This window comes from Mirounga angustirostris, unplaced genomic scaffold (assembly GCF_029215605.1).
Source record: "Mirounga angustirostris isolate CCGP_5_RB_7025 unplaced genomic scaffold, mMirAng1.0.hap1 SCAF_6, whole genome shotgun sequence".
Lineage (NCBI taxonomy): Eukaryota > Metazoa > Chordata > Mammalia > Carnivora > Phocidae > Mirounga > Mirounga angustirostris.
The window spans coordinates 125,460,531-125,475,435 of record NW_026991714.1 but is presented as its reverse complement, the minus strand read 5'-3'; the positions used below and the strand labels follow the sequence as shown (position 1 = coordinate 125,475,435).

The 14,905-nt window shown below is 46.3% G+C and overlaps 1 protein-coding gene across 3 annotated transcripts in view; it reads left to right on the top strand.

Annotated features, from left to right (window-relative positions):
• HPSE2 (heparanase 2 (inactive)) overlaps positions 1-14,152 on the top strand; it is a 655,327-nt gene extending 641,175 nt beyond the window's left edge. For all 3 annotated transcript variants that reach the window (XM_064593549.1, XM_064593548.1, XM_064593547.1), the window contains one exon: positions 13,228-14,152. In XM_064593549.1, coding sequence (XP_064449619.1) covers positions 13,228-13,393 — 166 coding nt within the window. In that variant the 3' untranslated portion in view covers positions 13,394-14,152. The remainder of the gene's footprint in view (positions 1-13,227) is intronic.
• The last annotated feature ends 753 nt before the right edge of the window (positions 14,153-14,905 follow it).

Below are 14,905 nucleotides of genomic sequence, written 5' to 3'. Positions count from 1 at the left end.
GTTGGCGAGTGTGAGGGCTGAACTGGCCACCATCTGACCTACCACAGTCTCTCTCTAAAGATGACTAGAAGCACCACATTTATTTTTGGACATGGACAGATCTGGGAAAAGGAACTTGGGGAAAATTCTTAACCTTAAGAATTCTATACCGAGACTTCTCACTCACATGCTTAAAAACAAAAACTGAAGACCTACTTTCTAGGACCAAAGGGCCATTATTCCACTTACCTCAGCAGACTCAAGACATGTAAGTGTGTAAGTTCCACACTGCTGATACTAGTTGGTACCTGGAGTTTTTGAACTCTGTTTGACCAGACCCACTCCCTGCAGGTTTCCATTATCTCCACTTGTCTGGGATCGTTTAAATTAGTTTCTTAAAATAAACCACGTTATGAAAGTTCTACAGTTATTAAAAGATGACTTTATAGAGGAAAAATTTGAGAGTACTCTTAGCAGTCAAGAAGCTTCCTCTAGAACATCCCTGACAGAAAACCCATCAGCTTCTGTTTGATGAGATTGCTCATGTCATGAGTCAGCCCACTCTGGGACTCATGGGACAGCTCTGATTGTAGGAAAGATCCTCCTCGTATGTGGCCAAAGTGTGTTTTCTTCCATTTCTCCCCTTGCTTTAGAAAAATTAAGCAGAGTAAATCTATACCTTCTTCATAATAATTTTTCAATGTCTCCCCATAGAGTTGTACTCCCCAAGCTAAACACTCAACTCCTTCAACCATTCCTCCAATGGCCTGGTTTCCAGATTGCTCACTATTCTGTTCACCCTGGAATCCATTGAGCTATAGAACCTTATCTCCTATTATTAACTGTTCAATTTTCTTACCTCAGACAAGCTCAGTTGTGCAGGTCTGAGCAGGAGTAGGAAGTGTGAGCATTTTGTTATTCCAATTTACCTTACCGACACAGAGCAGTCATATTTTTAAATCTTTGCCAACTTCGTAATGAAAAATAATACTCTCATCTTAATTTGTATTCTTTGAGTATTAGCGGGGTTGAAAAATTTTCATGTCTCTTAGTATTGCTTTTAGGCATTTTCTATGTCTTTTGCTTATTTTTCAATTGGATTGTTACCTGTTTTTTTAATGATTTGTAAGGTTTTTCTAACATGGGGCAATTTCCCCTTTGCTACCTATCAGATATGTTAAAATATTTCTCCCAGTATTTTATTTACTATTGTTCCAACTATTTCATTTTTAGGGTATTATCTTGACATACAGAAGTATTCCCTTTTTATGTAGTTAAATCTATATATCTTTTGCTTTGTAGTTTCTTCCATTCCACTTATATGTCTATGTATTTATAGTCCCCAAATCAGATAAATATGTATCTTCATTTTCTTCTAGTTTCTTTTTTGTTTCATTTTTTCTATTTATTTCTTTAATGCCTCTGGAATGTGTTTTGATATTCTGTAAGAGGTAAGGACCGTCCATAGTGCTATTGGAGCTGAAAGTGCGTGCGGAAGCTGTCTACCCACACAGGGCTTCAGGTGCTGGTTTTAAAAAGTCAGGGGAAAAAAGGATCCTTTTTTTTTAAAAGCAAACATTAGAATGGAGACCTCTTTTACCTGGAGGAAAAGGCCCTGCTGTGCAGACACAACCCCATTATCTGCAGCCCTGTTAGCAGGGCACCAAAAGCCCCCCAGGAGGAAAGATAAGACGCAGAGGCTGGAGCACTGGTGGCAAGGAAGGTGTGTGGGCCTGGGCAGATCTACGAGCTGGTGGCGAGTGAGCAGGAACATGCAAGCTCCTGTTCCAGGTGAGAAAGTCTGAAATGGACACTGTGAAAGTAGAAATGTAAATATATATGAGTACATATATTTATAAAAATACTTACATGTAAGGCTCTGAGTCAGTCTGTAGAAAAACTATAGAGAAGTAACTATATAGAGAGATGAGCCTTACACATCTCTAGTTAATGTAAGCTTACTACTTGCTGAAACTTAGAGAATTTGGATTCTTTTCGCCCTTGTGCTCATTTCAGGGTGTTCTGTGGTTCAAAAAGAGATAGTAGCCATAACCAACATATATAACATGATCTGAGTAAATAATTATATACATATCTGGAAAATGCAGTGAAGGTACTGAATGACATATTTAATCCCCTTGGGTTCCTCTTGCCTGGAAAGAGTTTGAACCACGTTTGGTCCGCAGGGAACTCTCTGTGCCACAGCGCAGGACCTGAGAGAAACCAAAATGCCTTGAGAACTTGCCCTTCCAGAAAAGGACAGAGTTCTTCTTTTTACTGTTAAAGAGAAATGCAGAGTTCGTTATCTACACAAATGCTTCATCTGATTCGGTTCTTAATTCATCCTGGGAAGTGCTACACACACGCTTCCCTGTGTGTTCTGAGGAGCATGCTCATCTCCTTGGTGGACACACGGGAGGGGAGACATGAAGGGAAGCAGTTCTCTTGAAAGAGCAAAGATGCTCACTTCAGACTAGTCAAAAAAACTTGCCTTTGAAAAGTTCACATCTTACTTTTAGTTTAAAAAAATGTGGCCTCTTGACATGGTACTCCAAAACAGTAAGAAAAGCTCTTCTTATTCAAAATCACTTCAGAATGTGACAGTTAGAAAGCCGTTTGAGTCCCGTCCACCCCCAGCTGCAAACCTGTGCCCACTCCCTCTCCTAGCCCTGGTGCTCACCCACGGCTGTGCGGTGAAGCCCCTGGGAGCTTTAAAAAGCCCTGTGCCCAAGCCACACCCCAGACCAATTAAACCAAAATTTTCTGGGCTGGGACCCAGGCACCAGTATTTTTAAAGCTCCCCAGGAGATTCAAATATGTGGCCGCGGTTGAGAACCGTTGTGGCTCCAGAAAACGCTGGAGCAATATCCCAGCTGATTTGCATCTCTGATTTCACCCAGATTCTAGTCTTCATCTAGGCACTAAGCCATTTTGCCAAAGGTGTGAACATACCATGAGCCCCTGGGAGTTCTCTATGACTAAGTGGAAGGATGTGTACGGCTCCCCAAAGGTTTTATTGTTCATTTTGTTTTAACTCCCAGATTAGTAATGTATAGATCGCTGTGCAGATTAGAGGATTATAAAATGCTTTTATACTTTACAGTGACTTGCCATCTTAAACCAAGATGTTTAGGAATTCAAGGTTTTCACTTTGCACTCGGGGTTGTTTTCTGAGAGTTTTTCATTTGCTCTCAGCTTCAGAATACATTTTCTTGCAGCTCACTCCCAGCAGCAGGAACCTCTCTGCACAACTGTCCATCAAGGCTGTGGTCTCTCTTCCCCACCTTCACTCACTTGGGGACTCTCACTGCAGGCAGAGATTTCCATTCTCTTCCAGAAAACCCAGATGAAACACTGGTAAATGAGTACTTTAGGCTAAAGCTCACGTGTTTCCGAGCAGTTGATTCTAAACTGAGGGGCAAGGAAGCAGAATATGCAGTTCTGCTGGATTGAGAAGAAATGGCCCTTGTCTTCTCCTTTCTCCACACCCTCCAGAGGCTGCGGTTTGGGTGGCAGACAAACGCAAGCCACAGGGAACTGTAAAGTCTTAATCCAGCTTGTCCCTATGGCAGGGCCTGGACGCTGAATCAGTATTTCTTTGGCTGCCAAGCATCAGGAAGCCCGCGACGACATGTAGCTTATTCCAGATGAGGGGCCTGGAGCCCCGAACTGTGGACCAGCTGCCCAACACCAACAGTCATTTGGCGGTCTACCTCTTCCCTGCTCATCTTTGCAAGAATGATTCAGGGTCACCGCACACTTTGCATTTTGACATCTGTGGGCCCTGGAACAGAGCCCGTGCCACCTGGGATGTCTTACTTTTCATTTTTGAATATACAGTGCACCTGCTATTATAGGGCGCACTTTATCAAAATCCCATAAAACCAAGATATGTATCCTTTGATTTAACATATTTGAGTAGGTATCCAGGGAGCCGTGACTTCAAAATGATGGAACTAATTTTGGGTGTGGCTTCTGGACTTTATCTTATACTTTTACAGATGGAAAACCCATCGGCGCACCTGTGCGCGGGCATACGCCCGCACCTGCCCTCTTACCAGACTCTGTTCATCCCACCTGCAGACTGCCCTTAAGGGAGATGCTTCTCACCCCCACATGGCCTCCTCCAGCTCCACACAGTTAGGGCTGGGGGAACCTGATATCTCCCCACAGAGGATACTTTAAGACAAGAAGACAAAACAGACCACAGAGGGTAAATATAGGAGAGGGGAATGTAAGGAGGGAAGAGATGCATTCTAACCTGGCAGTCTGGGAAGTCTGCAGGGCTGAGGGCCATTGAACAGGAGCTGGAAGGATGAGAGATACACCTAGGAAATGCTAGACCGAAGGAGATTCCAGGCAGTGGGGTGAGCTTATTACTAAAGGTTCAGAAGTACAAAAGTTCAAGGCCCGTTTTGTTTGAAGGGAGTGGGTAGTGGCAAATCATTTTACATGATTGGAATATAAATGCTTTGGAGGGTGAGGAGAAAGGCCACAAAAATACACTAGTGCCAGAACACAGAAGCCCTCAAGATCCAGGCTGAGAAGTGCGTTTTTCCTTTTGTCTCTCTTCTTGTGTAATGTAGCAATTATAGTGTGTCTGACCACACATTTGTATGTTTCTGGGTTTCAGTCTTCATGGGTAAGGACTACGTCTGCTACAATTGAATTGTACAACACAGAGAACACTAGGGATATGAGTAATGCCCCTTACACACCACTCATGAATGTCCGAGATCATAGCACCAATTCTTTACAATGGGAAGGGAACAGAGTTAACCACATGTTAAAGTCTCTCCATGGTTTTTATAGCTGGTTCCTATTGTGTCCTGTGGTTTGAGAGTGATATGCCTATGACATGGAGCTTTGAGATGGTTGCAGAATCAAATTTTCTTCCCAAACTGCCCCCAGATGATTTCCTCATCTGTTGGGAATTCACAATATCAGTATAAATCCAGGTTCCTTAGCTGGGCTCTCATCTTGTCTGCCAAATGTGCTAAGTTATTTTAAGCCATTAGAAGCACATGGTAGAATCCCATTATGGCTTGGACCATTATTACACAGACTTGGATAGAACACAGATCAAATCATGACCCCCAAACCTAACTGCAAACAGGAAAAGCCTATATCTCTAACAACTTGCCTATATAATCCCCCAGCTCTGCTTGCATGAAGGAGTCCTAGGGTTTGCTCCGTGACACAGAAGCTAGATCAAAACTCCTCATTGTTTCATTATGCCCCTCAGAGAACAGGATGAAGGGCACATGATCTCCTCAGCCTCAAAGGGTCTCGTGGCCAGGAACCTCATGTATGATGTGGGCTCCTGGAGGCGGGAGAGGAACAGGAAGGCTTCATCTCCATTTACTCTCTCTTGTACAGTCTCCTCTCAAACAATAGAGGAAGGGGTTGGAGCATGCAATCAGGATAACTCCTAGAGAGCTTGACTGAGTGGAATGCAACCAACATTAATTAGAATTACCCTCGTAAGCAAGAAGGCACTGAACCACATGCTATTGAAATTTAAGAAATGCAAACAGTTCGGTCTAGCCTGCAAAATGACTCCAGCACACAGATAAAATAAAGCTGAGCAGGACGAGTGCTAAAGAGGGAGCTGCAAGTAATATGCCTGTCTTGCAGCTGGGGCTGTCAGCTAAGGCCCTGTGAAGGAGGCCACATCCAATGGGGCCCGGAGAGAAGAGTAGACTTCTACCAGATTCCAGGCAAGGCAAAAAGCAGAGAGGAGAAAAGCTTCAGGACACGCTTGGAAGTAATCCTCCCCACGACCCCTGAGGCAGGAGCACCCCTGAGAGGGTAATGAGCATCCTCTGCTCCAGCTGGGCTAGTGAGACCAGGCGACACTAACCTGCGGCCACTCCGGAGCGGCCCTCGTCAGCGGGGTAGCGCTCACTCCTGGCCATTTCAAAGGAACTTCCTTTCTAAGCTACCCCAGCTGCACAGCCTCTCCCGGAGCAGGGGAGAGGAGCAAGGCCCCTCTGTCCTCAAACCCTCCAGGCTCTAACCTGCCCCTGACCCGGAGAAGGGCCGGGCAGCTGCACAGACCAGCTTCCTAACTCAGCGAGGGGGCCGCCGGGCCTCGGGGGCCTGTAAAGCGCACACAGGTGCGCGGCCGGGGACCGGGCCGGGAGAGCGGGGCGCCCCCCGCATCTGCGCCAACCCCCGCCCTGCACGCTGGCCGAGAAGCCCGCACCCTGGCGGGAATCGAAACCCAGCTGCGCAGGTTTCCCTAATATTGGCCACATTCAGGGGGGCCCCCTGCCCAGTGGACCGCAACGCAGTTTTTGCTGGGATCTGACTGCCCCTGCGGTTTGTTCCTCCGGGAAGCCAAGCGCAGGAACCTCTGCCCACCCCCGTCTGCCGGCCCTGCGGAGACCGAGTGCGAGCTGTGGGGGCAGCGCACGCGCTCTGGCTTCCTGGGAGCCAGCGCCGGGGCGGCGGGGGGGGGGGGTTCCTCTCCGGCGCCGTTGTGTGGAACAAGAGTGCCCTCTGGTGGTGCATGGGCAGCACTCTGGACCGAGAGTCAGACTAGGAGGTTGTGGGGGTTATGAAGAGCAAAGGGAGCTGATGCCCCCTCCCCAACACACACACTCAGGTTCTTAGACATTCTCCTTCCTCTCCCTCCTTCTTCTGTCTCCCCTGCTTCCCTTCTTTTCTCCCCCTCTCATGGTTTAATGATCCAGAAACAGAGACTAGAACAGACTGGTGACATGTCCAGGCCTGCACATGTTGGAAGTCTGAACTAAAACTCAGATCTCTGCCTTCCAGTCCAGTGTCTTTTCCTTCTGAGTTCATCTACCTGCATATTTATAACCAGTCCTTCTTTTATTGCTCACCTGCTATGTGAGTTGGTGTAGGGAGAGTTCAAGAATAATAAGACAGACACATGGTCTTCCTGCCTAGTGGAGAGACAGACAAGCGGTCAGCAATGCGAGTACCCTGTGATGAGTACGGAGACCCCAGAAGTATGGGGTAATATGGAAGCACTTTGGAGGGGCACCTGACCTGAAGGACAGATAGGAGTTAGCCAGGAAAAGGAAGCTGGAAAGGGGAGGGAGTATGGAGAAGGTTCCAGCAGCAGGAACATGTACAAAAACTCTGACATCAGAGATTGTGCTTGGAGAAATTGCAGAATGGAATGGAAGGAGGTGGTGAGTAGTGGGGAGCTGGAACGGGCAGGAACTAGGGTAAGCCTCTAATAGGCTAGAGACATAGGTAAAGGCTTTGCCTATTAGGTCTTGTAAAGACTTTGGACAGTGTTCTAAGATCAGCAGGAAGCTACTGAACATTAGGTAGGTGGATATCATGATCAGATTTCTATTTGTGCAGGATGACTCTGAGTTTGGCATTAAAGGCCTCAAGCTAGTTGTTAGGCTTTGGACAACACACCTAAAAAATGTTCAAGACAGAAGGAATCTTGGGTTTCATCTAGTCTGTCTTACAAGTGGAGAAAGCCAAGCTCAGAAAAGGCAAATCACTTCCTCAAAGTAGTTGAGGCAGCACGATTATCTCTAAGTCCCTTCATCTCCCACTCAAGGTACCAAATATGTCAGCCTGAAGCAGATACAGGTCCCAAGGCTGCTCTCAATAATACAAAGTCTCCCCCAGCCTCTGCCCCCACAGAAGTCCACCCAGGGCCAGGCCATAATCCAGCAAATTATCTTCAAGACTGGCAAAGAGCATGCTCACTAGACCTGCTTTCCTGAGACCTCAGGATAGTTAAAGCTTGCTTCAGTATCCATGGCTAGCAAGAACCAGGGTAAGACATGAAGACTAGAGACTGTAGACAGGTGGTGGGGGCAGGAGGGTGACCTGGGCAAGGGGCTCCCATAGAGACCAGGGAAGCAGAGGGCTTGACTCCACACTGACACATTGAATCTCATTTCAAATCGCAAGCAAAATAAAACAAGTTTAGGAATTGAAAAGTAACTCAGACTTTATAAAAACAGATGGTGATAAAATGCAGTTGTCCTAATATTTGGATAATTTAAATGCCCTCAGCAGCTAGGGAATTAAGAGAAATAGTTCAACATAGGCTGGATCATTTAGCATTTGGTGTGAAAAGTCATGGGCAGTAAGGAGGTCCCAGAATATGCTGGAAATATGATAAGGAAAGGTTTTGAAATAAAGAAACATGATCCTGGTGAGTGCCATCTGGAATTGGAGAATAACATGACATAGTAGAAAGAGGTGTCTGAAGGACTGAATTCGAGACCTAGCTTAGCCATCTATTAGCTATGTGACCTTGCCCAGACCATTTAACCTCTCTGACCTCATCTCAATAGTAAAGTTACAATAATAATAATAATAATCACCCCAGGTACCTCAAGGGCTCTTTAGCAATCACCAGGGAGGCCAGATAGGACCATGGTGAAGGGTAGCATTGCAGATGTTACCCCTACCACTTACTGGCTGTGTGACTTAGGTGAGACCCCTCTAAACTTTGATTTCTTTATCCATAATATAGGGTTGCTAACCCCTGCCTCAGTTGGTTGTTGGAAGGACTAAATGCGATAGTCAAATGAAATCATAACAAAATGCCTTTGTGTATAAAATAGTGTGTACTAATCATGATTTTTATCATCAGTGTGACTATGTTTTCAAACTTACAAATTGTTCATAAAAATGAAAGATTATTATAATATTTAGCATGATATGACTTCACTGGTAACAGGATAAATATTAAAAGAAAAATGTAAGTAGGAAAAATAGAATGGAGGTGGTAAAGCAAGTGGTCTGTCTTTATAATGGAGGGACTTTACAGATGAGGATGTATGGGGACTCAGGGTCTCACCAAATTAACTCATGTTGGCTTAGTTAAGAGATGGTCATATGGATCTTTTTTAAGGCTGAAAAATACTATTCATGATCAATGGCCTTATGTCAGGTTGGGATAAGGTATCTGGTGAGTGACTGAGAATCAGCGATAATTCAGGTCTTATCTCACATCTCCAGAGCCATTGAAAGTGAGAGTAAATTGGTAAGTTAATGAAATCTGTAAAGACACTCAGTGAACCTCCAGGGAGCCTCTCTCAAGCTGGAGAAACTCCACCCCAGAAGATAAGAAGTCATGCAAAAGAGCCTCAAAGTTCATTCACTTGTTCAAAAATATTTCATCCCTACTCCAGGCTGAGTACCTTGTTAGGCACTGAGGATTTAGGGATGAAAGACATGATCCCTTTCCTCACCAAGCTCACAGCCCAGTGAGGGGGAGAGTGAGTAAGTCACTACAATTCAGTGAGGTAGTCATATATAAGTTTGGGATACAAGAGAGTCCAGAGTTGGGGCTTCTAGCCCAGCCCAGGGATCAGAAAAGTTTCCCCAGTGGGAACAACACCTGAGCAGGTTCTGCAAGGACCCAGTGTGGTTAGTCTGACAGGGGAAGAGAGTTGGTTGTGTTCTAAGAGGAAGGAGCACCACCGAAGTGGAACTGCAGGTCGTTTACTTTGGTCCTGTGGGGCAAAGGGGCAGCCCTGTTAAAGGACCAGGGCTCCTTTGTGATGTCGGCTCATGTCACGGTCCTCCCACATTATAGTAATTGTGCTTTTAAAATCTCTTGCTTGAGGGGCACCTCGGTGGCTCAGTCAGTTAAGCACCTGCCTCTTGGTTTCAAGCGCAGGTTACGATCTCAGGGTCGTGAGATCGAGAGCCCTGCCCTGCATCAGGCTCCATGCTCAGTGGGGAGTCTGCTTGTCCCTCTCCTCCTCCTGCCCCTGCTTTCTCTCTCAAATAAATAAATAAAATCTTTCAAATCTCTTGCTTGAAAAAAGCACACGATGCCCCCCCCTTCCCGAAAAATCTGTTAGGAATTTTATAACACTTTTAAATGAACTTGTGTCTTGTTAATCCCAACAATGTCTACTGGTACTTACATTTGAAAAATATTTACTATACTTTTAAATGAACTTGCATACTTCATTCCCAACAGTATCTACTTACATTGTCACTTAAAAAATATTCATTTCATTTATGTGCAAGACTTAACTAGCTTTTCATTGTGAAACAATCTTTGTTAATGCATATATTGATGATGACCTGACAAGAACGGCCAGTTCAGCCCATGCCCGCCCCCAGAGGCCAGTGAGCCAGTTAGCGCTGGAGTCAGGGGCACTGGCAGGCCCCAGGCCTGGAGAGCTGGCCAGAGCGGGGCTTCACTGTCCACGTGAAAGTGGAGGGCATGGGGAGATGCTGAAGAGCTTAAAGCAGTGACAGCAATTGGTTGCTCCGTCAGCAATGTGGCAAGCAGCAGGAGGAAGGCAAGGCAGGGGGTGAAGAGATCGGTTACATGGCAAGCTCTGAACTAAAATAGTAGCAGTGAATGGAGAGAAAGAAGCAGATATGAAAAATATTAAAAGGTAGAATCGATTGGACTTAGTGACCCCCGACGTGGGAATTGGGGGCAAAGCCCCAGATGACCAGCTTTCTGGCTTAGGTCATTGGATAGATGGTGGTACCAACACAAAAAAGGCAGAGAAAAGGACAGGGTTTGAGAAGACGATTTTGACTTGGAACATAGTGACTCTGTGGTTCCTATGGGACAGCCAAGTGGAGATAACATTAGTTAGAAGAAGGATCTAGGCTAGGTTTGGGGAGTATTGACATGGATAGCAATCAAAGTCTTGGGTGTGGGTAATAGCACTCAGCAGGAGTACGGAGTGTGGGAGAAGAGGTTCAAAGACAAAGCGCCAAGAACCCCACCATCTGAGAGGCAGGTAGAAGTGAACATCCCCCTCAAGAGGCAACCACATGCATAAATGAAGGAGAAGGAGAGTGGGGGCAAGAGAGAGACAGTGAAAGACAGAGGTACCATGAAAGCCAAGGGAAGAGAGGGCTTTAAGAAGGAGCCATTAAACTTGTCAGTCCCGAGAGCAGTCAAGTACAAGGACCAGTAAGTTTACCCGTAGCTTCGGTGAAAAGAATAACAAAACACCATCCCCTACTTACGGGACTCGTTATACTGTTAGAGGGCCTCATACTTGGTACTTCACGTCTCTGGCCCTGCAGCCTATAGCAATTGCACAGATGAAAAAGCCTCCGGAAGTGGGGTGACTGTCTAGTGAGACAGTGACTGGGCTCCTGGAATTAGAGATCAGTCCAGAATCTCAACCATGCTCACTGGTTCCATCCACACTTGGGTTAGCTTTTTACAAATAACCAAAAAGGAAATCAGAATGGGCCCTGTTCCAGAATAACAATATAGATATCAACTGAGGATTCGTTGGAAAGATTAATTAGTATCATTGAACTTGTATTTGAGGGTGCGTATGTCTGGTTGTTGGATATTCACACCACCTGAAACAAAATAATGAAAGTACACTGTGAAGACCTGTTCTGGTTTTTTTTTTGCAACTGGACCCCTTCTCCTCATGCCACCTCCCATTCCAGGGAGTAGGCTCTCTTCACCAGAGATAGTTATTTAAATTTGGAGCAAAAGCTCCTTGCAGATTTGATGAGGTCAACACTTACCAGATCTCAGTTCTCCTACTTCTGCATTTTTCCAGAGGCAGGTCTAACTCTCCATACAGGAGTCCCCTGCTCACTCATTCCTCAATCACACCAATAAAGGAGGGCGGCTGCCCCTCTGGCCTGTGAGATCTGGACCAGACCCAAACTTATCCATGTGGGATGAGGCCTGGACCTGCCTCTGCCTTGTCCTCTGCTGGGAATAATTCACAACACACTTATCTCAGGGAATTCACTGCTCTGTTGGGCGTAGGTCTGATTATCTCTCTAAACCTGTCTATCATTCATAGCACAGAAGTAACATGAAACAAATACCTCTATCAGTTTCTAACATTTCATTCTCTTTACAGCTCAGATAATATCACTGCACTGTTATCACACTGGAGGTTGGGCAAGACCCCAAAACTATGCAACGTTGATTTTCTGAGGGTGACTCACAGCCTTATTTCCAGCTGGTGGTCTGGCTCTGGCCTTTTCTTCTGACCCAGAAAACTGAGCTTCAATCTGGATACATGGCTGTACAAGTCATTCCAGGTCCGGAACAGCTGGGAAGTTCTTTGGATTCTGTACCACAGGCCAAGGATGGCTGATGAGCTACTTCCCTTTCTCCTAAGTGTACTCTGTATGTGGCCCTCTTCTCAGGATTGAAGACGGCTGGTACACAGGAAGAAGAAAAGCAAACAGAATGGGTGAATTGGAATTTAAAAAATGCCTACTTTATCACCTACTCCATTGTGTTCCTGAAACAGAAACATCTGTTAAATATTAAATATGTGGGGCCCTTGGGTGGCTTAGTCAGTTGAGCATCCAACTCTTGATCATGATCTCAGAGTCATGAGATCGAGCCCCGCATTGGGCTCCACGCTGGGTGTGGAGCCCACATAAGAGTCTCTCTCTCCCTCTCCCTCTGCCCCTCCCCCACCGCTTGCACACTCTCTCTCTCCTTAAAAAAAAAAACAAAAGATTTGAAAACTCCATTCTCAGAAAAAGGAGAGTCATTAAGTGTCTCTCTCCTCCTTCAGAACAAGCCTAGACAAGTAACATGATGTTAATTCTCTAATCTCTCAAATAAAAGAGATCTTTTAAATAGAAGACTTCTGAAATCATCTTAAGCCTGTGCATCACTCTACAGAAAACAATTATTTAGGTATAAAGTCAAACTGAACTGCCATTATGATTTAAAAAAATAGGGGCGCCTGGGTGGCTTAGTCGTTAAGCGTCTGCCTTTGGCTCGGGTCATGATCCCAGGGTCCTGGGATCGAGCCCTGCATTGGGCTCCCTGCTCAGCGGGAAGACTGCTTCTCCCTCTCCCACTCCCCCTGCTTGTGTTGCCTCTCTCGCTGTGTCTCTCTCTGTCAAATAAATAAATAAATAAAAACCTTTTAAAAAATAAAATAAAAAATAAAAAAATAGGTGTAATACACTTTTCAGCTTCTGTATCACAGACTTTTACTTGTCTAAATGATGTGTCTCTGGAACTAGACAACCTGTGTTTAAATCCTGGCTCCCAGACCTACAAGCTGGATGACCTTGGACCAGTCACTTAGCGACTCTAGGTAAAAGCGGATAATGGCAATTTCTTTCTTAGAGCATTGCTGGAGTATTAAAGAGTTTTTAAAAGTAAAACGTGGGGGTGAGAGCTTGGGCATAGCAAGCGTCAGAAAGGGATCGCTGGGCCGGTATCAGACAGGCTGGCAGGCAATCCGGGGCTGCCCAGGCTTTGCTGTGATAATGCAATAACAAGTCCCACGCTATTTGTCTTCACTGTAGGTCAGTGCAGCTGAACGGCCAGCCCTTAGTGATGGTGGATGATGGGACCCTCCCTGAACTGAAGCCCCGCCCCCTGCGGGCCGGCCGGACATTGGTCATCCCTCCAGTCACCATGGGCTTTTATGTGGTCAAGAATGTCAACGCTTTGGCCTGTCGCTACCGATAAACCACCCTCACACCCACAAGTCACCAGCAGGCCTGCTGGACTGCTTTTCACTCTCCTGCCCTAATAGTATCCTGATTTTTCAGACATCTTCTTAGCAACAAACCAGTCTCTGCTGCCCCATCCTGCTGGAATCAGCACAGACTTGCTCTCCAAAGAGACAAATGCCATAGCATGAGCTTCACCTAGGTAGGCCACATCCAGCCCAAAGGAAAATGTAGACATCACGTGTAGCTATATAAGGATGAAGGTATGTCTGTAGAGCTGTCTGTATCCCTGTGCACGCACCATGAAAAGAAGCTGGTGGCGCACTCCCAGGACAGATGAAAGAGCTCTCCATGATCCGGGTCACGGAGCAATGTCACCATGGACCTTAACCTGTGACCGCTGCCCTCGGCACAGGATGAGGAAGGAAACCACCAGGTGGGCCTTCAGGAGCCCAGGCCTCTTCTAACTCCTCTCCTTGTCCATTCCCCGCTGTTGCCCCGGGTTTCCTATCACCTCTCTTCTCCCTGGGGAGCAAGTGAGTGGGTCAGCACCGGCCCGCTGGGTGAGCTGTTTATGTCGTTTCCCAGCTGATGTATGAGTGTGTGCGTCTGGGTTTCTGACAGTGGCATCGATCACCGGCTATTCCTCTGGGAAACGGGGGCTTCCAAGTAAAATTGCAATCATACTCAGATTTTGTAAGAGGGTTCTATTCCTCTGTGAATCCAGAGTCCCCCTGGGTTGAAATGGGAGTCAGGTAACAATATTCATGGAGTGGAGAACAATGTATTAGGCACCACAAAAAGTAATCATCATCCGTCATGTGGCTGGGAGGGAGAGAGTTTCAGCACAAAGAGAAAGCACACTGAGCCACCGAACGCAGACACACACACACACACACACACACACACACACACACACCCAACTGAATAAGCAAATAATTAGATCTGCGTCAAATCTGAAGGAATCTTAAGGGCTTGTAGGTCAAGCCCTTAATGGTTTATCTGACCAAAACCATTTAAAAAAGGTGTAAATCCACACCATCAGTGTAAGACACAACTGAAGCTCACCGTTCCACTTCCTCCCGGGGAACTGGGTGCCTCAAATGCCATTTACTAGGCAGAAATCTAATCCAGTCCTGAGAGTCGACCAGGTCCACGCTCTCCCAGGCCAGCCAGTGTGAGCCCAGAACAAAGCCTTCCGAGCACTCCCTGAGGGGAGGGGGAATCTGGAAACTGAGGTCTGATGGGGGAACTGTGGGGTGGTGGGTGGGAAGCCCCTGAGCCGGGCAGGGAGAAGTGGACTGATTTAAAGGTCATGATCAACCCGTAGGATTCAAGGGGCAAGATGCAAATAAGCTGCCACTGAAATAACTTTCCTGTGGGTTTGATTTTCTTTCTCAGGATAAAGGACACGAATGGCAGGGGCTAAGGACAGGGCCGGGTCTGAGGTGAGACACCGGAGGAAGATGAGACAAGGGAGGAAGTCTGGGAGACTCAGCATGGAGAAAAGGGAACGGGGAATTGGGGA